At 42.6% G+C, this 25600-nt stretch overlaps 1 protein-coding gene across 3 annotated transcripts in view; it reads right to left on the bottom strand.

The window, feature by feature from the left end:
- The window catches only part of LRRFIP1 (LRR binding FLII interacting protein 1), an 80413-nt gene extending 59324 nt beyond the window's left edge, over positions 1–21089 (bottom strand). For all 3 annotated transcript variants that reach the window (XM_087706150.1, XM_087706133.1, XM_087706142.1), the window contains exon 1: positions 20938–21089. In XM_087706150.1, coding sequence (XP_087562276.1) covers positions 20938–21048 — 111 coding nt within the window. In that variant the 5' untranslated portion in view covers positions 21049–21089. The remainder of the gene's footprint in view (positions 1–20937) is intronic.
- Positions 21090–25600: the final 4511 nt, after the last annotated feature.

Raw genomic sequence — 25600 nt, 5'->3', positions numbered from 1 at the left:
CCCTCATCCAGTCCATAACGGCCTCAAGACCCCGGTTGATCACGTCCACCGCTTCATTGAGTTGGCACGGGGCGGACAGATACAACTGGGTATCGTCCGCATATTGATGGTATCTTATCCCGTGCCTTCGAATGATCTCACCCAGCAGTTTCATGGAGATGTTGAATAGTAGGGGGGATAAGACCGAACCCTGCAGCACCCCATATGTTAGGGGCCTAGGGGTCGATCTCTGCCCCCCCACTAACACCAACTGCGACCTGTCCGAGAGGTAGGAGGAGAACCACCGTAACACAGTGCCTCCCACTCCCACCTCCCGCAGTCGTCGCAGAAGGATACCATGGTCGATGGTATCGAATATATATATAATGGGACACTCTTTTAACTAATAGGTAATTGTTTGCTGAATGTGGACAAACCTCATAATGAGGGGCTCTCAAAGAGGCTGATGCTCAGTAAGCAGTTTTGAAAACGTCTATAAAATGGGACTTGATTAGGACACCTACATAAAAAAGGCCATGAAAAAAGCGATCAAAGATAATGACTATATTTACACTAAATTTATTTCATTTTTTTTATTTCATTTATTGATTTTTATCCCAAGTCTATTATTTTTATAAATAATTCAAGGTTAAAAATATGTAATGGTCCCTTTTTCATCGTATGTTCCTGCAACAAAAATTCAGTGAGCTAAGTTGGCTGAAAGTCCAGTTGCCTCTTGAAAAAGCACCTTTGGGATAAACTGACGAAGAGAGAATGAATAACTGATTGAAAATCAACCAGTTAGCTTAAATGCCTAAAGTGGGACTAGAATTTACAGTGACCCTGATTTCTATCCTGGTGTTTTCTTCACATTACAATCTATTCTCATTCTTCCTTCAATAATATCCATCAATCTGTTTTTCACAGCCAACAATGTAATCCCTTAACTCCCAATTTTGTACTAGATTCTTTCCTTCTCCCTTTCTGTTGAAAAAAGACCCCAATCTTCATTCTTTAAGGGCAAACACCAGAATATGCAGTACTTATTTTAGCACCTTTTTCAGATATAAATAAATCTATGGAATTTAAAGTTTCGATTCCATTGAAACTTACTGTATTAAGGAATACAGAAAGACTGGGTAGTTTATCAAGAAGTAACCAGAATGAATCTTGTCTCTATTACCTCGATACTACTTTTTCCAAGAATAATGTAATATTAATTGACAATAAGCTAGAGCTTCTCTTCATATTCTCCATTCAGTATACTTAAAAATTGAAGCAAATCTCTGTATTGTTATTGGAACATCAGACGGATTTAGCTAACTGATAAAGTAGCCATTAAATGAAGTAGAAAAGGCAAGGCATTGAATTTTTCAAATTATATAGAAAAACCCAATGTTGGAGGAGTTGAAATGGTGGTTTTGTCAAACCTTTCTTTGCATTTATTTCTGTCTATGCGAGGAAATAACTAAATATCCAGATATCCAAGCATCCAGAAACTTCCATGTTATGAATGGAAAATTACCTTCATCCACCAGATTACATGCCCTTCTACTGACCCTGTATGTATGCAGCTCTTCATTTTCATGAATGGTTAATGTAGATTTTCTTTTCCTTCGTGTTTCTGCTTTATGTTATTTAAACTACCCTGTTTGCTAGCATTTAAGCATTCAAAGAAATAGATTCTATTTATTCTATGCTGAAGCAGTTTGATAGATTTTTCACCTAGAAAAGACTGAGCCAAATTTTAGTAACATCCTACCATAACAACTGTGTAATAAGGGCTTTTTCATGTCTTAAAATATTTTATCTCCTTTCAATAACTCCATGAAAACAATTCTAGAGAACAGAACATGCTTGCTCACTGCTTTTACTCTGCTGGATTTCTTTTAACTGATTTTAATGGAGCTGCAATTTCATGTAGGAGATAATTGGCAGAGTTATTTCTTCAGAACAAAAGTGAATCATTTGTTAACTAAAACTAATTTATAAAGTATTTACATAACAAAAAAATACCAATATAAAGAACAATTTTCCATCAGTGCCATATCTATAAAGGTACTTATTTCACTTCATTAATATTTAAAATTTTAAAAACCAGATTACAAACACATTACATATTTGTACTCAAGCCCTTGTAGGCAGAGTATTCATCAGCTTCTTGGAATGGAAATTTTAGTAACATTTGTTTTGAAAATTGTACTACTTCACTTTCCTAGAGTTAGTATTGATTGATAGGTTGCTTATAACTTTCCCCTCTAAATAGTTTGATGAATTGACATTATAGTACATTATTTGTACAAAATACATTATTTATCCTTTAGCGTTACATGAAGAGCATCAGATAATCATAACTTGAATTGATCTCTAAGACAAGTAAGCAATTTTAATCAGAGACTTAAATGAAGAAGAAAACTGGGGAATCAAAAAACTTTGTTCAGTTTTAATATTAGTTTTCCTGGTACATTATTCAAATGACAAGCAGCATTTGAACATGTTACCAGTATTTGAGATCTAGTCCCAAGAATTCAAAAATGAATTGCAAAAACCATTAATCTTATAAACAAAACAAAACCAGGAAATAGAAGCTTTATAATTCTATATAAAGATTTCAAAAACTATCATTTCGTTTTTTTAATCTGTTTCTTTGAGTGTTAAAGTTTCCCTATCTAAAAATCATTCTACTTCTGTGGGGGCAGCCAGTAATAAGAAGAAATTAACTCTGCTGTTTCTCTCTTTTTCTCCCTCTCCGTATCTTCTGAAGATGATGGAGAATTATCCAAAATTTTCAGTTCTCAAGTTTATGAAAAATATTCCCTTTAGTCTCCCACTCTTACCTTCAAAATCCTCAATATGAAGTATATTAGACTTCCCAGAATGTATACTGGAAATATATGCTTCCATTTCCCAGAGTGTATACTGGGAAGAGAGGGAGGCAATCATTCAGAATACCTCTCCACCCCACCATTAGCTGCAAATCCTGATGCAGCAAACAATCATCTGGCTAAGAACAACGCAGAAGAAACAAGCACAACCTGATTTTCCTCCTTTCAGAGACACAAATTATAAATATAATTGCAACATGTCAGAGTTTCTACCAGCCCAACAGGAAGGGGAAATAAATGCTGCCGTCAACGCCCCCAGACAAGCTTAATAAGGGAGCCAGTAAAAGGTGAAGGAAAAGGTTTCTCTCCCCAATTGTGTCTGACTCTAGGGGGCAGTGTTGATCTCCATTTCTTGGCCAAGGGAGTCAGCATTGTCAAAGACATTTTCTGTGGCCAGCTGGCCAACAAGGGTATATGGCAAAGGTGATTTCAAACCTCCTCCAGTAGTGATAGAGGGAGAAACACACTATGAAGAAAATTTTAGACTCTAGGTAAGTGATGGCGAACCTTTTTGGTTCCCCTGCCAAAAGCAGGGGGAGCATGGGGGGGGGGAATGGGCAGACATGCCATACCCATAATGCTATTCATGACATACCGCCCCGCGCACATGCACGCACAACCAGTCCCCCCCCCACACTTTTTGCACGTTTTTCACCCTCCCCAGGCTCGAGGCTTTCTAGGAGCCTGGGGAGGGCAAAAACAGCCCCCCCCCGCACCCCACAGACGCCCTCCGGAGGCCTCAGGAGCTTCTTTTACGCCTCCAGAGGGCAAAAAATGGACCTAGGGGGAACCCAGAAGTTCAGAAACTGTGACTTCCGATTTGTCCGTAGGGCCGATTTTCAACCTCCAAAGGCTTCAGGAGGCTTCCCTGAAGGCTCCGGAGGGGGGGAAAAACGGACCTACAGACAAACCGGAAGTCGCTTCCCGTTTGCTCATAGGGCCGTTTTTTGCCCTTCAGAGCTTTCAGGGAAGCCTCCTGAAGACCACTGAAGGTTCCGGAGGGCGAAAAATGGGCGTATGGGAAACCTGGAAGTTCAGGAATTGTGGTTTGCCGTAGGGCCGTTTTTTTCAAGGAAGCCTCCTGAGGGCAAAAAACAGTCTCAAAAGAAGGCCGAAGTCAGCCCTCGCGTGCCCTAAGAAATGGCACCATGTGCCACCTGTGGCACACGTGCCATAGGTTTGCCATCCCGGCTCTAGGTTGTATAGAGGTTGTTTGCAATATTTAGTGCATTGGAAGGGGTTCCCTTTATCCGAAGCTACTTGGGTAAAAAGTTGGAATGTAAAAGCTGCTAAGTTAGTAAAACAATTCCATGATAAGTTTTCCGAAAAGCTATAGCCCCCCCCCCCCCTTAGTGGGGAGGAGATTGTTAGTTGTGCTAATGTTAACCCCTACATCATTCTCTTTTCAGGAAATGCTTTTCTTCGGAAGAGAGGCCGCCTGTCAGGCCTACAGCCATGTTCCTCTTGGATCTTTGGCCTGCCACACTTTCTATTTTTCTATTATGCCGTTTCTATTGTGGGAAAATGGGATGGTACGAAGTTAAATTCAGATTTGGGTTTTCCCAGATGTGCCAAAATGGCTCTCTAATAAATTGGAACTTTGAGCAATACTTTTCCTTGGACTCTGATTTAACTTTGGATGCTATTTGGGACCCTGACACTATGAGCTTGAGACTAGAGTTTTAGTGGCCAAAAATGAAAGCAGACGTGGAAGACTATGTAAGGAGCTGTGCCACCTGTGCAGCAATGAAAATGAGACCAGGGAATCCCCCTGGCCTCCTCCAACAAATAGCAATAGCCCCTGCAGGCCTTGGGAAGAAATAGAAATGGGTTTTATAGTTGAACTCCCAGAGAAGGGGGGGGGGAACACAGTCATTTGGAAAGTGACTGATTTATTTTCCAAACAAGCACATTTCATTGCTTGCTCCGGGTTGCCATCTGTGAAAAAACTAGCTAAGCTGTTCATCAAACACATCTTGCACAGAATTCCCCACCGAATCATCTCGGATCAAGGGGTCCAGTTCACGGCCAAATTTTGGAGAGAGATCCTGAGATCCGTCGGATCCACACAAGGATTTAGCTTGGCTTTTCATCAGAGTACTAATGGAGCGGTGGAGAGAACTAACTCCATGGTGGAACACTACATATGATGCTATGTGGATTAACCAACAAGAGAACTGGGCAGACTTATTGCCCTTTGCAGAAGAGGCTTACAATAAGGCCACACATAGCAGTACTGGACTGACCCGCTTCCAAGTTACTAGCAGCATGGCATTCATCCCCATGCCAGAACTAGGCGGGGAGCCCCCCTCCTCAATGACTTTGATGGAGTGGATGGAATCTGTGAATAGGGGATGGGAGAATACTAAAAATGTGCTAGCAGACACCACTGAAGATTATAAAAAACAGGCAAACATTGTTCCCTTCAGCCCCCTTTCCGAGTGGGAGACAAGTCAATATCAAAAGTTCATTTCAATACTTTGTTATATATCCTTTGCTGGCAATGACAGAGGTCAAACGTTTTCTGTAAATCTTCACACAAGGTTGGCACACACTGTTGCTGGTAGGTTGGCCCATCCCTCCATGCAGATCTCCTCTGGAGCAGTGATGTTTTGGGGCTGTTGCTGGGCAACACAGACTTTCAACTCCCTCCAAAGGTTTTCTATGAGGTTGAGATCTGGGGACTGGCTAGGCCACTCCAGGACCTTGAAATGCTTCTTACGAAGCCACTCCTTTGTTGGCCGGGCGGTGTGTTTGGGATCATTGTCATGCTGAAAGACCCAGTCAAGTTTCATCTTCAATGCCCTTGCTGATGGAAGGAGTTTTGCACTCAAGATCTCATGATTCATGGCCCCATTCATTCTTTCCTTCTTACCCGGATCAGTCGTCCTGGTCCCTTTGCAGAGAAACAGCCCCAAAGCCCCGTGCTTCACGGTAGGTGTCAGCCTCTGCTTTGCTACTTGCTTTCGGCTGCCATTGAAACGGGGGGGGGGAGGCATGGTATTTGGGAAGGGGAGTTTTAAGTACAGGAGGGATTGTTAATAGGGAGTTTTGTTGTCACCATCTACTGCGCATGCTGGAGACAGTGGATGAGCCCGCCAAGGCCAACTGTCCTGCATACCAACATGAAGATGCTTTTTGAAGATGGAACCCACATGACACCTGAGGGTTGTGAGGATTGGACTATGGGATGGGGATACAGCGGGGGGAGGGAGAGGGTTGGGTCACATATTGATATCTATGGTTACGCCTGCTTTTGCCTCAGACCTTGCTTTGCTTAGCTGCTATCTACTCATAACCAGTAAAAGTACTCTTAATTCTGCCAAATGGAGTTACGTGGTTTCTTTCTTGGTTGCTGAGGGAGGCTGGCTTGACGGTAGGTATGGTGTCCTTTGGATGCAACTCAGCATTCTCTCTCCTCCAAACACGACGAGTTGTGTTTCTACCAAACAGTTCTACTTTGGTTTCATCTGACCATATGACATTCTCCCAATCCTCTTCTGGATCATCCAAATGCTCTCTAGCAAACTTCAGACGGGCCCGGACATGTACTGGCTTAAGCAGGGGGACACGTCTGGCACTGCAGGACCTGAGTCCCTGGCGGCGTAGTGTGTTACTGATGGTTATAGCCTTTGTTATGTTGGTCCCAGCTCTCTGCAGGTCTAGGTCCCCCCGTGTGGTTCTGGGATTTTTGCTCACCGTTCTTGTGATCATTTTGACCCCACGGGGTGAGATCTTGCGTGGAGCCCCAGATCGAGGGAGATTATCAGTGGTCTTGTATGTCTTCCATTTTCTAATTATTGCTCCCACAGTTTATTTCTTCACACCAAGCTGCTTGCCTATTGCAGATTCAGTCTTCCCAGCCTAGTGCAGGTCTACAATTTTGTTTCTGGTGTCCTTCTACAGCTCTTTGGTCTTCACCATAGTGGAGTTTGGAGTGTGACTATTTGAGGTTGTGCACAGGCGTCTTTTATACTGCTAACAGTTCAAACAGGTGCCATTAATACAGGTGATGAGTGGAGGACAGAGGAGCCTCTTAAAGAAGAAGTTACAGGTCTGTGAGAGCCAGAAATCTTGCTTGTTTGTAGGTGATCAAATACTTATTTTCCACCATAATTTGCAAAAAAATTCTTTCCAAATCAGAAAATGTGATTGTCTGGATTTGTTTTCTCTTTTTGTCTCTCATAGTTGAGGTCTACCTATGACAGTGATGGCGAACCTATGACACGCGTGTCAGTGCTGACACGCGTAGCCATTTGGGGTGACACGCACAGGATTCATCCCTAAGGTGACCAGACGTTCCGCTGTTGGGACGCGATGCATCTGTAGCGGAGGAGCGGGATCCCGAGGGAGGCTGTTGCAGAAGGGCGAAATCTGAGATTTCTTCGCTTCTGCAGCAGGATAACATTTGTTCTTAAGAGGAAGGGGGGGGGAGAGACCACTACAGTTGCATTTCTTTTCTTGCTGGGGATTTAGAAGTCTTATGTTCACTTTTATTCCCGGGGAAAAAAACAAACCCGAGCCTCCGCCGTTGTCCAACCCTCGCGTTTCCTGGCAAGAAATCCATCCCCCATTATGACGAGGTACGCCGGCTTTCGATTGGTAAGGCATCCTCGGCATCCCCCGGGTGATCTCCGGGCCCCCGGCTTCCCCATCTCCTCTCCTATGGGGAGACGTGCATCATAATGTTGTAAGCTGCCCGGAGTTACCTGTGTGTGAGGTGGGCTGCCCTATGCATTTGCGTTTGTGTGCTGGAGAGAGAGTGAAAAAGAGAGGGAGAATTATATTAATTAGAAGCTTCCAGCAATCGAGACGGACGTCGGCAGCGACTGTAATGACTGCTCGGGCGAGGTGTGGAGGAAGAACGGAAGGTCCCTCCCGCCCGCGACGACAGCTCCAGCCATGGACAAGCAGACTGGCCCCAACAACAACAACGCACTACTCTTGCCGCCACCTCCGGATGGGAAGCAACCACGCCTGTGCGGCCCCTGTGCTGCGGTGGGAAGCGAGTCTGCAAGGCGTGGTTGCTTCCCACCCGGAGGTGGCGGCAAGAGCAGCGCGTTGTTGTTGTTGGGGCCAGCCTGCTCGTCCATGGCTGGAGCCGTCGTCGCGGGCGGGAGGGACCCTCCGTTCTTCCTCCGCACCTCGCCCGCGCGGTCGTTACAGTCGCTTCCCTCGTCCGTCTCGATTGCTGGAAGCAGTAACAAACGGTGCGTCTGCTCCGCTGTCAGCGCCTTGACAGCCACCCCAGCCGGCGGCTACCGGGCCTCGCTGGAGTCAATTGCAAAACCGCGTTCAGCGCTTTGAGGACCTGAGGCATCTTGGGAAATGCAGTTCCCTATCGGAAAGAATGGAGTAGCTGCGAATTTGTAACAACAGAAGATAATAACTTGGTGCTTCGTAGGTTACGAAAATCTCAAGTTTGATTTGCACACTGTTTTTTAAAAGTTAGATAAAGAAATTATGCTGTGAAAGCGACTAGAAAGCCTCCCCTCCCCTTCCTGTGTGCGAGAAAGGGAAGGAGAGGAAGGAAGGAGGGAGGGGGGAAGGAAAAGAAGAAGGGAGGGGGGAGAAGATGGAAGGAGAAAAGATGGATGGAAGGAGAAAGAATGGGAGAAGAAGGAGGAAGATGGAAGAAAAAAAGAAGAAAAAGAAGAAGGGAGGGAGAAAGGGGGAAGGAGGTAGGAAGAAAAGGGGAAGAGAGGGAAAGAGCAGAAAGACAAAGAGGATGAAGTTGATAGGCAAGAGGAAAGAGGAAGGAAGGAAAAAAGAAAAAGGGAGGGAGAGAGGAAAGAAGAAAAGATGGAACTAGAAAGGAAAGAAGGGAGGGAGGGAGGAAAGGGGAAGACAGGGAAAGAGCAGAAAGACAGAGAAGGTGAAGGTAGATAGGCAGAAGGAAGGAAGAAGGAAGAAATAGGGAAGGAGGGAAGGAGGAAGGAACAGAAGCGAAGAGGAAGAGAGAAATGGAAAGAGCAGAAAGACAGAGAAGGTAGATAGGCAAAAGAAATGAAGCTGAAAGAATGGAAGGAGGAAGGAAGAGAAAAGGAGGAAGGGAGTGAGTGAGGAAAGAAGAGAGGATGGAAGGAGAAAGGAAGGAAGAGAGGGAAAGAGCAGAAGACAGATAAGGTGAAGGTAGATAAGCAAGAGGAATGAAGGAAGAAGTGAGGAGTCTCGAGGAGGGGGAAAACATTTAGTGACCAGAGTTACAATGGCATTGAAAAAAGTTACTGATGAACAAAGAAGTTACTAAGCAGGTATATTAAATAATTTGTTTTTGGTTTATTAAATACAATTATATTGCAATTATATATTTTTGTAGTTTAAACTATAAATTGCGCAAAATTATGTTTTTGTCGAAGTGACACACAACGCGAGTTATGCTCGATTTTTTGCCGATTTTTGACACACCATGCCAAAAAGGTTGCCCATCACTGACCTATGATTACAGGCCTCTCTCATCTTTTTAAGTGGGAGAACTTGCACAATTGGTGGATGACTAAATACTTTTTTGCCCCACTGTATATACAGCTAAGATTACCTAGCCAGAAATTGGGACCTAAGTTCTTAGGCCCATTCCCAATAGTGAAAGTATTCAATCAATCCAGTGACAGTCCAGCTCAATCTCCCCCACATTTTAGGGGAAATATATCCTGTGTTTCTTTGTAGCCTACTGAAACCAGCCCTGGGGTCTAGGTTACGACCTAGGGCCCAGGTCCCACCTCCACCTATAGTTGTGCAAGGGGAAACCCACTATGAGGTGAAGAAGATTCTAGACTCTAGATTACAGAGGGGACAATTACAATACTTAATACACTGGAAAGGATAAGCCACATGTGTAAAAATCTGGAATGTGAACGCAGATAGTCTAGTTAAGCAATTCCATGACCAACACCCAGATAAGCCAAAGGGTCCCCCCAGGGGGTGGAGGTGGTTAGGTACCTGATTAACCCCATTTTACTTTCGTTACAGGACATGCTCTTCTGTCGAGGGGGGGGGGGGTAGCCTGTCAGGCTTGGAAGCCATCGGATTATATGGCCTCAAGCCTCCCACATATTCAAACATAGTTACTATGGGAAACTGGGAGGGGGCGGTATGGAGTGTAGGAGATGTGTAGCCAAAATAACATTCCTTCTCAGAAAGTCAAGGTCACCTCATCCCTGCACCTGGACAGATGTGGGAGGAATCTTCATTCACAGCAGTGACTGACTGGACCATTCGAAGGACTTGTGGCTGTTGGGGCTTGAACTTTCAACTGGGTGGGGAAAAAACCTGGAAGCTTTTAGATTTGGATTTTCCCAGATGTGCCAACATGGTTCTTCTCATAAATTGGTGTTTTGAAGAACTTATTGCCTCAAGCTGTTATTTCATAGAGGATGCTATTTGGAACCCTGACACCCTTTTTCACTGACAGAGCGCTGGAGCCACCACAGGCGCCCCCAACATGAGTGATGTCGAGGTGGCCACGCCCACACTGGCCATGCCCTCTCCGCCCCACCCCCAGGTCAAACACAACCCTGATGAGGCACTCAATGAAATCGAGTTTGATACCTGTGCCCTAACGGCTTTAATATTTTGGGCTTTAGTTTTTTCATTAAGGCTATGCTATGCTTCAGATTAATTTCCAAATATAGTTGGTGCGTCAGAGCACGCAGGGATACAAATGTATCGTTTGTCTGCAACTCTTTAAAGAGTTGCATTTTTTCTCAGGATCGCATGATACCTACAGATTGCAAGCAAAATCCCACCTGTCTATAAAGTTACAGACAGGTGCTATGTCACAACCCTGCATATCAATACAAGCTACCATTGTGAAGGTAATAGAGTGTCAGATGTCAGAGGTACCGTACTTTTCGGACTATAAGACACACCTTTCTACACCCAGAGGGTGAAAATCTGGAGGTGAAAATCTTATACTCTGAATGTGGCCCCGCCCCCCTGCTCCGGCGCATTTTTGGGTGGTTCCAGGTGGCGGGGATCCTCACTTCCACATGGAGCCTGATTCCTGAAGTGGGCCAGGGAATTGCATTGAAAGCCTTTTGAACGCCGCGTCAGAAGCCCCTCAGAAGCGTTCTCAGCCCGAAACAAAGCGGCGGTGAGGAAGGAGTCTGGTGGCTGCAGCAGAAGTGGTGGCGGCAGCTGAAGCACAATCCCGGGTAGCCGCCTCCAGCTCCCCCTTCCCTGAGCATGTCCTATTGCTGCTGGCGCAGCTTTTGGTGAATCCGGCTTGTTGGCGGGGCTCTTGCCATCACTGCTGCTCCTGCTGCCATTGCCACTGGAGAGCAGCAACAATGATAAGAGCCCCACCACTGAGCTGGATTCACCAAAAGCAGCACCAGCAGCAACAGGACATGCTTGGGGAAGGGAGGGGCGGAGCTGACTGCCCAGCATTGTGCTTCAGCCGCCATCACCGCTTCTGCTGCAGCCACCAGACTCCTTCCTCACTGCCGCTTTGTTTTGGGCTGAGAAATAACGCCTCTGAGGGGCTATTCCCAGGTGGCACCTGAGGCCGCCTCACCTCCTTCTGCCCCGCGGAAAAAAGAGCAGCTGATAGTCCACATAACACCTGATGTATTGTTCCACCATCGCATTGGCCCTCTCTGCTGCGCAGTTCATGCTGGGATGAACCGCTGAGCTGAGTCCTTGTGTGGACCCAATGGACCTCAGGAACCCTCTCCAGAACTTGGCTGTGAACTGGACTCTGCGGTTTGAAATGATCCTCTTGGGCAACCTGTGCAGGTGATAAATGTGTTTCACAAACATTTTCGCTAATTTCTTTGCGGACGGCAACCCTGAGCAAGCAATGAAGTGTGCCTGCTTGGAAAACAAATCAATAACTGTCCAGATTACTCTGAAACTCTGAAAATCTGGATGCGTCTTTTACACTGAGTACAGCATTTTTTGCCTCCCAAAACCCTGCCTCCTTCACCAAAATGGTCATGCATAGCCTTTAGGAGGCTTTCAGAGTGCTCCTGGGGGCTGGGGAGGGCAGAAATGAGTTAAAAATGGCCTGGTTTTGCTCAATTTTGCCCCCCCCCCAGCCCCCAGGAGCACTCTACAAGCCTCCTAAAGGCTATGCATGCCTTTTCTTTTTTTTTTTGGAAAAAAATAGGCCCATTTTCGTGAAAAACGGGTTATTTTTGGGAGGTCTGCAGAATGCAAAAAGTTTTTTTTAATTTGCCTCTTAAAAATCTTGATGCGTCTTATACTCAGGTGCATCTTATACTCCAAAAATGCGGGCACGTCAGACAGCCTGTTGCATTACTTCAAGCAAACATAAGTCCTTCAGAGGTGAGTGCATAAGTAAGGTACATTGGCAAAATGGAGCAGAGTTATGAAGGATTCAGATTCAATTTCAAAAACATTTTACATATTACGTAAAGATATAAACATAACATTAAAGATGCATTTTTCTGGAATTCTGCATTGCCTTCTTTCCCATGTTTTGAAGCATCTTTTCAAAGGCAAAAAAATCTTGGACAAAAATACACATATGGTTGGAAAAAATGATAAAACAACATATAGATCTGAAACCTGAATTATTTTTGTTGGGCATACCACTCGAAAAATATGATAGAGGGAAAATATATTTGATTTTACATGTACTAGCTAGGTATTGAACTGAATCTATTTTAATTAAGAACACACAATGCTACAAAATTTATGGAACACAACTAAAGCATATATCCAAGGTTTAACAATAGTCTACGTGGCACAGAGAAATAAGGAGAAGAAGAAACACCAAATGGCACTCCAGAAAAAAATCTCAAAGAATTGGAATGTATACTACAGGAAGAACCACAAAATAATAAAATTAAAGGAGAAAAAGAAAAGATCTAGTGAAACATAAAATTAATTTAATGCTACAAGAAGAAATGACACAAAATCTTACAATGACGAAACAAAATTTCTTCGAAAAAGCTTATAAACCAGGGATATGGTTGTCATATAAATGGAAGAAAGAGAAAGGGAAAAAATTAATGCAACAATTACAGGATGAGAAGTGGAACCTTCATTACCAGTCAGAAGAGAGAAAAAAATGTCATCCAAAACTTTTTTTAAAAAATTATATAGTGAAGAGGACATATTAGGAGAAAATATTAAACAATACTTAAAAGAGAGGAATCTGCCAAAAATATCAGATGAAAGTAGGGAAATGCTAAAATAAAGTTGACGGAGATGAAAGAGGCAATTAAAAAAACAAAAGAATAATGAAACAACAGGACCAGATGGGATTCCAGCAGAATTAGACAGAAAGATTCAAGAGCCACTTGAGGGATAATGTTGGAACTACATAATGAAGCACTAGAGCAAGCCAGATTACCAAATTCATGGATTTGGGCATTTATAATATTAATTCCAAAGGAGCGTACCGACAATCAGCAGAATCAGTCTAAACAATCAGTCTAAAACTATAGACCAATTTTATTACCAAATGCCTACTATAAAATATTTGTCACAATTATAGTGGAAAGGTTCAAAAAAATATTAAATGAAATTATTCACCCCGACTAAAATAGGTTTCTTCCAAAACAACAATTAAAAAATAATACAAGAATGACAATGAATGTGTTAGAATATTATGAACCCCGCCCTGAGAAACAGACAGCGTTGATAATTGTGGATGCACAAAAAGCGTTCAATAATTTAAATTGGCAGTTTCGTATTACCCAATTAATCACAATGAAATTTGGAGAAAAATGCATAGGGATGATCAAGGTAAAGTAGAATAAAATATGGATTAAAAATATAAGAATGAAGACGTGGCATAAAAGAGACGGTCTGCTTAAAGGAAATGTCATCAGCCTCTAACCACCAGATGTTCCAGCCAACGTCCCTGTGTCAAAAGTCCAAACCCCAAGGGTCAGATGAAGTTCGTTAATGACACGTGGTCCATACCTGGACAAAAGGAGAAGTAAGACCCTCATCTACTTATAAGGCTTTTCCCCCCAAAATAACCAATAAGAAATGAGTTAAGTATTTCCGTGTTGCGATGCCTTTGAGAATGTATAAGAAACGTGTGCTTCGATAATGAAGGTGGTTCAGACTTTGCAATGTTAGCCATTTCGCTAACTTTCTGAACCTGGCTGCCAAATAAACTTTTCCTGTATCCTGAGAAGTCTAAAGCCTGTCATTTTCTGCAACAAAGGCAATATAGCAAAAAATAATAGTAAATGGAGAATTAACAGATAAATTTAATATAGCCAAAGGGGTTAGACAAGGATGCCCACTATCTCCCCTTCTATTTATCCTATCATTAGAAGTATTGTTGATACAAATTAGGCAAAAACGTGAAATAAAAGGATTAAGAATAAAAAAAAGAATATAAAATACAGGCATTTGCAGATGATCTGGTTTTCATCATAGAGGACCCTTTAGAAACAGGAACAGTACTAATGCAAGAAATAGAGGAATTTGGTAAAGTGGCAGGATTAAAAATAAATAAATAAAAGACAAAGACAATAACTAAAAACCTTACACATAATCAGAAATTGAAATTGGAGGGGAAATTGGGAATTCAGATAGTTAAGAAAGTGAACCATCTTGGAATTTGGCTGAATGCAAAATGCTACTCTATAAAAGAAGACAACTATGTTAAACTACTACAACAAATAAAAAAAGATTTGGAAAATTGGGCCAAATTACAGTTATCATTCATTGGAAGAATCCCGACAATAAAAATGAACATTTTACCATTTTTTTTTATTTCTATTCCAAACAGTACCAATAAAATTAGGGATTTTTTTTGGTGGAATTAAACAAAACAATTTTAAAAATCATTTGGCTAGGGAAGAAAGCCCAAATAAAATCAAAATCTCTACAGGATAGTAGTAGCAAGGGAAGTTTTGGACTCCCAGATTGGGAATTCCACCGCCATAGCCGTAACATGGCTTAAAGATTGGATAACACTTGAAAATAAAAGGATATCAACAATAGAGGGTCACAATTTACAGCTTGGCTGGCATGCATTTATCTGGGAAGGGAAGAACAAATCCGATGCATATTTTCAGAGACACCAGGTAAACTCTGCTAGATGTACGGGGGAGACTCCAGATAAACTATTATACCGGAATCCCATTGTGGCTATCAACTATGGAAGCAATGATATATCCCAACATATTAGATTTAAATAAAGCAGTGGGATATAAAGAGACATTGGATGAGCAAGGGAAACTTAAATCTAACCAAGACCTAAAATCCCAAGGAATAGAAATAGACTGGGCCACATCTACAAATCCAGACAAGATCCAAAAAAGACTTAGAACAATACGGCTTTCAAAGAGAACAAGAACTGGATAAAATATTATTGGGGATAGAAGAAAAAATGGTAACTAAAGCATACAACTGTTTCTTAAAATTTAAAATGGAAGAGGAAACTGTAAAAGAGACTATGATAATTTGGGCCAAAAATTTTGGATATAACATTGAACTTGAATACTAGGAAAAACTATGGGAGAAAAATGATAATAATGTTGGCTAAGGAAAACATGTACAAATGTTTTATCATTGGCCAAAATGTTCCCCAATAGATCGGCAAACGTTGGGGATATAATCATGAACAAGGGACATTCTACTATATGTGGTGGACCTGCCCAAAAGCTAAGAAATATTGGATGGAAATGTAAAAATGGTTAGAAGAAATAATGGAACAAAAAATATACATGGAACCAGAACTGTTTCTTCTGAGGATCATAAAGGGAAACCTAAGCAAAGAAATTCAATACATCACACTCCATAAAACAACCATAGCCAGAATTACTTTTGCTCATAATTGAAAACAAGAAAACATTCCTTCGAACGCAATAATAAAAAAGGTGCTCGATTGTGTAGAAATTGATAAATTAACCATGGAACTTAAAGACAGAGAGGAAACAGAATACTATAAGATCTGAAATAGGTGGTACAATTGGCCAGAAACTAAATACAAAATTAATAGAAAAGAGTACCTAGGAATAATAGTAAAGTGAAAAACTGTATATACCTGTAAACATAGCAAATAACACTAAAAGTTAAAAGGTGTGTGTGTGTGTTTGTGTGTGTGTTTGTGTACACATACATACATATTTGTTTTCTGAGGTTTTCGCGGGTGTTAGTATGTAGGTCTTTATTTTACGCGGGAGAAAACCCGAATAACCAAAGACAGACATACATACATACATACATACATACATACATATGTAATGTATAACATGTAATGTGTAAAAGACCATAAAACTGAAACATTTGTAAATAGAATGGATACAAGTATCAGAACGCTGTAAAGATTGGAAATGCTGTTTTAAAGTTTAAAAAGTTGAATAAAAATTATTTACTAAAAGAAAAATAAGTTATGTAAGCCACTTTCAGTCTGGTTGATTAATGTCAGATGGAAGACACATTTTAAAAATAAATAAAATAAGTCAGAAAGTTAAACATTGTGTTTTATTTCAACTATATAATTAGGACTTTTTGTGTGCGTGAATTTGTGTGCATTTGTCAGTGTTCAGCAACCATATGGCCAAATCAAGGTAATTTTCTAACCAAAGTGATGTCCCATTGTCCTAGGACTAAAAAAAGGGGACTGTCCCACAAACATTCAGTTAGCTTTGTGCCTAAGGTCTGAAAATCAGGTCCCCCCCATCTCCTAGTTCAGTGTTTTACCCACTAGTTCTCATAACAAACAGAAACACTATTTAATTAAGAAACTGAAAGAAGTTAAAATTGCAATGATGCAAAAATACAAACATAAATGCTCGATTATTTAAAATTATAATTGCAAGTATTAGAAATATTACATGAGAAAATTGCTACAATTACATCTAATTCTCTAAAAGTCCATCCATGCATGAATTCAATTATATTTATCTTGTAGTTTACAAAGTTACAGAAATAATGGAAACCATAAATCACTTCACACTCCACTCTGCCCAAATAAAAATGTAAGCAACATACATTGGAACTTGATGCAGGAGACTACGCAATTTAACTTGTTTGTACAGTTTCCTTTTATTGGTTCATAGCCATTTCCCTTTTTAAAAAAATGTATCCTGTAGATGTCAAGAAGCAGAAACAACTCAACCATCTGAAATTTCCTGTCACAAAACAATTGTATGAATATGTAACACATAAAATAATTAAATACAAGGCTCAATTTTACACTATGATTTAACAAATGCTTACTTAAAATTGTTAAGCATTCCGCATTTCTTCTTCTATTTTGGGTTTGGATCTATACTATTATTTCTGCCAAAGTCAACAGCTTTCTCTAAATAAAGTCATTCCTGTGGTTCTTAGAATTTAAACCTCTGATATCTGTGATATTCTACAATGTTGTTGTTTAAAATGGTCATTTATTAGTGTTATTAATGTTATTACAAATTATAATTGCAAAGGTAAAAATGAATACATATGATAAAAATACAGATAGATTATATATAAATAAAACCAGTAATAAAGAACAAATAGTTAAATCAAACTTTGACTCATAATCCTATGCAAGTTTTCCCAGACAACTGTGAAGTCAAAAACAGCGGATATAGCAAAGTCTACGCACCCCTGTGAAAATGCATTTTTGAGATCAAGACCACTTAAGAATGGTTTCCATCTTTAATGTGAATATTATATAAGCCATGTCAGGGTTCCAAATAGCATCCTCAAGAAAATAAGAATCTGAGTTCCTCAAAGTTCCAATTTATTAGAAGAGCCATGTTGGCACATCTGGGAAACCCGAATTCCCCACCTAGTTGAAAGTTCAAGACCCTGTCCCAGCACCCACATGTCCATCACATGGTCCAATCAGTCACTGTCCCAAAAGAGATTCCTCCCAATGATGTCCCTCCAGGTGCTGGGGTAAGTCTCCTTGAGTCTCTGAGAAGGAATGTTATTATGACTACAAACCTCCCATGCTCTACACCAGGGCTAGTCAACCTTTTTATACCTACCGCCCACTTTTGTATCTCTGTTAGCAGTAAAATTTTCTAACCCCCCCCCCCCACTGGTTCCACAGTAATGGTGATTTATAAAGTAGGGAAGTCAATTAAATTAAAAAAAGGAAAGGGCTTCAGTATGGAACAAAACCTCTACAGCCCACCATGAAAGCTGGAACGCCCACAAGTGGGCGGTAGGAACCAGGTTGACTATCTCCCCTCCCAGGCTTGTGGTCCACTGTAAAAAATGGCTTCCAAGCTACACAATTCAATTAATTGAAAAACAAACCAAAAAATTTAGGAGGAGAAAATAAACACTAAAAAAAAATGGTGGCGTAAAGGCTTTGTGCCAAAATTGACTGATATGTAGAACTGTTCATAATTCCCTCCACCTTGACTAAAGGCCCAGTTCCAGCTGGAGAAAAAGAATCCTAAAGCAAAATGCTGCCACCACATTTCACGGTGCCATTTCACTTGATGGCCATCTAGGCCTGAACATGGCTAGCCTTAGATCTTACGTAGAGCCGTGATGGTGAACGTATGGCACGCGTGCCACAGGAGGCACGTGGAGCCATTTGTCATGGCACGCGAGGCATTGTCCTGTCAGCTGGTCAGCACACATGCAGGAAAACCGGCCCTACAGGAAAACCAGAAGTTCGGGAACGTACTTCTGGGTTGCTTGTAGGGCCGGCTTTAGGCCTCTGGAGCATTCATGGAAGTGACTTCCGGTTTGCTTGTAGCGCTGGTTTTTCATGCTCCAGAGGCTTCAGGGAAGCTCCAAAAGCCTCCAGAGGACCTTGGGGGGGGGGGCTGTTTTCGTCCTCCCCAGCTCCTATAAAGCCTCTGGAGCCTGGGGAGGGCAAAAAAAGCACGCCAAAAATGAGTGGGAGCGCTGGTCGTGTGCACATGTGTGCTGGCGTTGCGTGCATAGCATTATGGGTGTGGCATGCCCATGCACGACGCCCCTGCACTCCCCCCCCCCGCTTTTGGCATGCAAGCCAAAAAAGGTTCATCATCACTGCCCTAGAGCCAGTGAGAGACGCCCCCTCTCCCTGGGTGTGCGCACAGGAGATGGTGTGCATTGGCGTCCTGGGTGAAAGGAAGTGCTCTGAACGCAGTCCGCCTGCAGAGCAAGATGGTCCCCAAGGACACCAGGCTCCACATATGTGCACCGCCTCCTGTGCGCTTGCCATGGGCTGGGGGCAGGACACGGCGGGAGTGGCCCCTCACTGCTCCAGCCGGCCTCACAGATCTAAGGCTGACCATATTCTGGCACCGGATGGCTGCCAGGTTGTAGATCAGTGCCTGGTCAGCCTGGGTCAGGCCAAACGCTACAGGCCGGTCCTTCACTGTTTCCAGGGTGACCAGATCTCCACAGGCCAGATCTAACCACATCTTGAGTTTGGCACCCATGCCTCAGAAATTGAAGTAATATGCTAATCTTTATGTCTCTATTGTCTATACCTCTTAGGAATACATGTCTTTGAGAATTTTGGAAAAAAAATGGGTAAAATGCAAGATATCAAAGATGCATTTACTTTAATTCCTGCACTAAGCAAAAAGTTGGATTTGCTAATACCATCTGACCACTTCCAACTCTATTTTTTTTAGCTACGTTAGAATCAGTGATAAAACTGTTGATCACAACATATGAATAAATGGTTTCCCATCTCCTTTTCAGACAAATTATTAAGGGAGTCCTCAACTTACAACCACAATTGAGCCCAACATTTCTGTTGCTAAGTGAGATATTTGTTAAGTGAGTTTTGCCCCATTTTACCCTTTTTTTTGCCACAGTTATGGTAAATGAATAATTGGTTGTTAAATTAGTAACTCAGTTGTTAAGTGAATCTGGTTTCCCCATTGACTTTTCTTGTCAGAAAATGATCACACGATCCTGGAATCTTTTAATTAAAAAGAGCCAGTTGTCAAGCATCCAAATGTAAACAATGTAACCATGGGAACGCTGCAACTGTTATGTGAAAAATGATCATGTCCCTTTTTTTGGTGCCAGTGTAACTTCAAATAGTCACTAAACAAACTGTTATAAGTCGAGGACTACCTTTTTAACAAATATAGACTCTATACATTTATACTACTTAATTCAGAATATATAAATTATATATTCCCGATTATTTTTATGGTACTATTCCTGTTATCATTTCATGTTAAATGAATTAGTTCAAATCCACAATTTCACCCTAACTTCTTAATTTCATATACTACTAAACAAATGTAACACTGTAACAGAAAATTAGTACGCGTATAAAAGTTGTGAAATTTAAGGAGTGACAGGTATTTATCATCAGCCACTTTGGCGGTATTGGTGAGGGTGCTGGGTGAGCGTGCTGGCGTAGAGACACCAGGATACGGTGACGGGTTCTAGTCCTGCCCTGGGCGTGGAAGCTGCCTTGGGGATCTTGGTGGAATTCCAATCCCCCCCCCCCTTTTCTCTCTCTCTCTCCAACCAGCACAACAACTCACAGGTCTTTTATTAGGGGGGAAATGGGAATAGGGAGGGGAATTGTTATATTATATGTTTGACACCTGGAGTTTCTGATGAAATAATAAAGGCAGGATTTTTTTAAAAAAAAACCCAAATAATCCAACATATCAGCATGTACAAAATATACAAAATATTGAAATATATTACAGATTGGGGGGGGGGAGGTCTTGAACTGCAAAAAGTATATATATATATATATATATTCAAGGACAGCCCACAGTGGAGGAAACCGAAGGGAACTCGGGATTTATGGGTATAAAAAGCACATTATCTCGTCGCCCGCACCAACTTGGTCGTGTTGACGCTACTTCCCCTTCATTTCCACCGGGGAGAGAGACGAGCGAAGTCTCCGCTGATGAAACTTAAGAGGAGGCGGAGTGGAAGCCCGGAGAGAGAGAGAGAGGGAGAGAGAGGGAGAGGGAGAGAGAAGGAGGCGACGAGGCAGAAACTCCTCGCGGGGAAGAAGGGGCGTGTTGGTGGCGGGGGAAGCGGCGAGAGGGGGGAGGACGCCGTCCAGCCCCGCCTGCCAGGGGCGCCCCCGGCGGAGGGAAGAGGCCCTGCGGAGAGCCGAGAGGCGCCCGAGGCTCCCGAGACCGAAAGAGGAAGGAGGGAGAGGAGGAGGAGGAGGGAGGGAGGGGGCCGCCCAGCGCCGGCGCCGCCGTACCTCGCGAGCGATCAGGTTGAGGGCCTCGTCCTCGGCCGTGGGCCTCTCCCGGGCGGGGATCCTTTTGCGCCCCGCGCTGCTCCCTGGCGGCGTCGTCCCCGCGGTCTCCATCGCAGCCGATCAGCTCCGCTCCTCCTTGGGCGTAGCAGCAGCAGCAGGGAGGGGGGGAGATCGGAGGCGCCGCGCAGGCGCGCAGAGGGTCCGGGCGGCGGAGGGCGTGGCGCCGGCGCCGCCGAGGAAGCTCCGCAAAAGGCGGTGCGAAGCGAAGCGCCCGAAGAAGGTTCTTCGCCTCCCAGGCAGGGAGGGGAGCGGAGCGCCGATGCGGGAGGATCCTCGATTGACAGTTTGGGTCCCTTCGGGGATACTTTTTTTTTTAACCCTCTGCGAATCAAGACCAACGCGCGTCAAGAGTTCCGCCCCCAAAAACTTAAGGCTCCGGTGAGGCTTCCATGAAGATCCTCAGCCGTCCAGATTTTGTCCCAAAGATGCTTTTCCTAAGGCTTTTCCTCCCCCCCCCCTTGAAGACGTTTCGCTTCTCATTCAAGAAGCATCTTCAGTTCTGACTGAACGGTGAGGAATGTTTCGCATTCTCCGCAGTTATGTGGTCGTTAGCACTGAAGGTTAAGCTCTCCAGGAGAGGTTGAGGCCACTCGGTGGCTTATTTATACCTTCAGGATAATAACCTGAACCAAACAGGTGCAAATAGGTGTATGGGACCTTCCTAGAATTTGACTGAAAGGCCCGTGTTGTGCCCAGGAGAGAGACAGGGCGTCATATTCCACCCCCCGCGCCCTCTATTGAAAGGGGGCTGTTTAACACAGACGATCCCTCTCTTAGCCCACTTTCACGGCCAATGAAACCCCCCCCTCTGGACAAAGGAATCCTGGTTGCCTTTTGGAAAGCGCCTTTGGGAGCCCAATTAGTTGCACCAAGAGAAATCTGGCCAAGGCACAGAAATGATGCCTTCCTTGCATGTCATCTAGCCATCATCCATCTTTTTGCAGCCTGGATAAGGTTACCTCATATTACCTTATATATTTTCATGGTTTTGACCTGAAATAGAGTTAAAGATTTGGGCTTTAAATTTATACAAATATGTCCCTTACCAAGGTCTTTTATTTAGAACGCTACTGAAATGCAAAATGAATAAGGCCATATGTGTTCACTCAAGAATATAATTTTTAATTAACTGGTTTTAAACTACTTGCTGTACATTTGTAAAAACATGCAATTATTTAAACTATTGGGAAATGCAATTTCAACTGGAGAGGATTCAGAGAGAAAAATAGGGAATAGAGGGAAAATCTTGCAAAATATCAGAGAGCTGGATGATAATACTTTTTAAAGTATTATCATGTAGTGTAGAAAGTATTAAATCAAACTCCCAGCCAATGGGCCGGATGCGTCGTGTGCTGGCCAGGCCCATGCCCGCTTTAGTGAAAGGAAAGATGGGCGGGAAGTCCTGATACGCCGTGACGCCGCAGTGATGACGTGAGTTTGAGACCCCCGGGCGAGACCATGTCCACCCTATGCCATGAAAACTTAGGGCCATAAAAGGAGAGTTTACTGTCTCTCAGCGTAACCCACCTTACAGGGATACCATTGTGGGGAAAATTGGTGGGAGGGGTGTTAGGTAGGCCTTGAATTATTTATAAAAATAATAAAGACAAGATGTAAATAAATACATAAAGCAGAAAATAAATAAATACACAAATAAATGCACAAATAAATAATATTTTTTAGAAACGTAAGTAAAGTAAATGTTCAAGCTGCCCCTCTTTTGTCTTTAAAGAATTATAGAATGTATAGGCATTAGAGTATAGGTAAAGCAGTCTGTAATTTATAAGATTTATAATTTAATCCTATTACTCATTTTCCTCCATTTATAAGCAGCTTTATAGCATAACTTATATATTGATAAATGGCAAACTATCTTTGAATTATTCTGTTATTTCACAAAAATAAGCTCCAGTAACATTTTAAAAAGGGGGAGGGTACATTTTAAAAGGGAGAGAATAGTTTCTATGCAAGTTATGAATCTAAATAACTTCCCCTTAAAACTGACTGTTACCGGTAGTTGGTATTCATAAAAGTGATCTGCTAGTCTTCCGTCACTTGTCCTATATATCATGGCTTTTGCAGTCCTTACACTATATGTCACAAGGACTGCTTTTTCCTTCTGGATCTGCTGGGTCTTTTGGTTTATTTAGATGATTTGGAGGGTTTTAGTTGTGTAAAATTGAGATTCTACAAGGACCTGTACTTCAGATTCATATTTTTTGTTTCACAACAATTCCAAAATTAATCAGAAGTGTGACTGTATCATTCACTTTTCACAATGGGCATATTCTGTGATTTCAGGTGGATTGGTGTTGTATTTAATAAACTATTTTCTATAATAAATTCTATAATTTCTATATCTATAAAGCTTTCTCTTTTTTCTCCATTCTATTTTCTCTTGCTTTTTGAATCTTTCTGTTTTCTTTTCTTAGATATCTATCAGTGTTTTGTTTACCATCCCTTTCCCTTTTTTAAAAAAAAAGTTACAAGACAACTCTTTCACAACAGGAACATAAAAAGCTGAAAGTAAATTCTGCTTAAAAGAATTCAAAGAGAAACATACAATGTGAAGTGTTTTGGAGACAGTAGGAGATTGTGTCAATTGCCAAAAAGAGTAAAACTATCAATCAATCTTTATTGATTAGCCCCTGGGCCATATCAAAATACTAAGTTCCAGAGACACAAACTACAATTTAAAATATAATCAGAATAGAATGCAATAATTTAAGATGCAAATTAAATATGCTAGAAATTATATTACAATGTCACCCCTAAGTCTACCCCGTCAAGTAGTCTTTCCTGCTGCACCAACTTTGTCCTCATTTCCATCAACTTTACAGTAAATTTGGCAATCCATTTCACCAACTGCCGATTCGTACCTAATTCAAACAACGTTGCAAAAAGCCCTCTTCGGACTTAGGGGTGCTGGTATAAAAGATCCCACCCAATTGGTCTTCCCTCAAATCTGAGTACAGGGTGCAATTAAAAATTACGTGAGATATTGTTTCAACTTCCCCCGTCCCACATAAACAGACTAAAGATTTTAAAAGCCAAACATTTCCGCTATTCACTTCACTGGTCCCCGTGAATGTGGTAACTGTTTGCAGCAGGTGGTATTTTTTAATTAAAAAGTTATACACTGTTTGTCCCTAAGTCTCAGTTGGGGATTGTCTAAACGGTCCCTGCTTCAAACAATTGTGCAATATTTGTGGCAACTGCCACTTTCCTGAAAGGGCTTCCTGTTCACTTCCATTCCCATAATTATCATTTTTTATTGCCCCATCAGGACAGTTTCTTTTATTAGAACGACAGAGGTGGAAGGGATTTTGAAGGTCTTTTAGTCTAACCCCTTGCTCGAATAGAGACCCTATGCTATTTCAGAGAAACGGCTGCCCAACTCAGCTACTTCTGAAGGCAAGCCGTTTCACGGTTCTGCCAAGGAAATTTCCCATCTCTGCCTGGACTCTGACTCCAGAAGAGGCTGACTTTCATAACGGACTTGGCGGTGCTACTGAGACCAACGGTGCCCACACTGGCGGGAAGCACAGTCACAGGACGAGCGAGAACACGCCCACAACCTCCAATCCGCCACGCCTGGTGTGAGAATATGTTAATTCCGACGGAGCACGTGCTCCTTCTGCACCAATCCCCGCGGAGGGGGGGAGGAATCAGACGAGCGTCCTTCGTGAGGCGAACTTCGGGCGGGGCACGCGGGGAGGTTTCAGCCGTTGGGCCGTTTCTGTTCAGGGAGAGTTTAGGAGGCGTCTCAGCGGAGGTTTTATCCCTGCTGGGTCCCCAAACTCTCTCTTTTGCTCTCGGAGGGAAGTTATGGGGAGTTGAAGCAGTTTGTGAGTGACGCGCCTAAGGAAGGAAACAGGGATTTCAGTAACCAGGTAACCGGTTAAATTGCTTCGCTTTGGCACCTCGAGGTTCGCCACCGATGGCTGAGAAAACCCGTCTGTGGTCCGCTCCCGTCTGGGGCCCAGATTGCCCTTGTGGGATATATCTCTCTCTCGCTGAGCCTCTATGTCTGGAGCGCATGAGGTGCCCCGCTGCTCCCAGCCTTTACGTTCTTCTAAAGGCTCCGCCGGTGTTTTCTCACTCGTTTGCCTGGTTTAGAAAAGGCAAAACCGGGGCAAAGTCTTTTGTACGTTCAGGTTTAGGAGAAGCGTCGTAGAAGCTTTTGAGAGGATCTTAAATTGCAGCGAAGGCCTTGATTGCGGTGCAAAGGCAAATTGATACCAATAAAAATTGCCTGCTATTAACAGTAACTTTTCTAAGGCTTAGAAGGTTAAATTACAGCCCGTCTTGTGTTTCATTGGGGGGGTAAAAGCTTACCTTGTTGGGTAATAACTGATTTTACTACTTGAATACTATATTGGAATGATCTTAAACATCTTTACTGATAAATACCACAATATTTATGACCAAGAAACAATTTAAAGTAAGTAAAATATGTTTTAAAACCACTTAATAAGAGCAGCATGATCCTGATCCGTTCAGACTATTTTACACTCACAGAAATATGCTGGAAATTGCTGGAATACAGAAAAGTTTGGACGCCCCTCTGGGTCTAAAGTCTTCTTGCCTCTGGTGGGACGGG

This window comes from Thamnophis sirtalis, unplaced genomic scaffold (assembly GCF_051295495.1).
Source record: "Thamnophis sirtalis isolate CommonGarterSnake01/CBP01778 unplaced genomic scaffold, rThaSir2_p1.2 scaffold_1, whole genome shotgun sequence".
NCBI classification, from domain to species: domain Eukaryota; kingdom Metazoa; phylum Chordata; class Lepidosauria; order Squamata; family Natricidae; genus Thamnophis; species Thamnophis sirtalis.
Note: the sequence above shows the minus strand (reverse complement) of the source record. Positions and strands in the feature narration are given on the sequence as shown.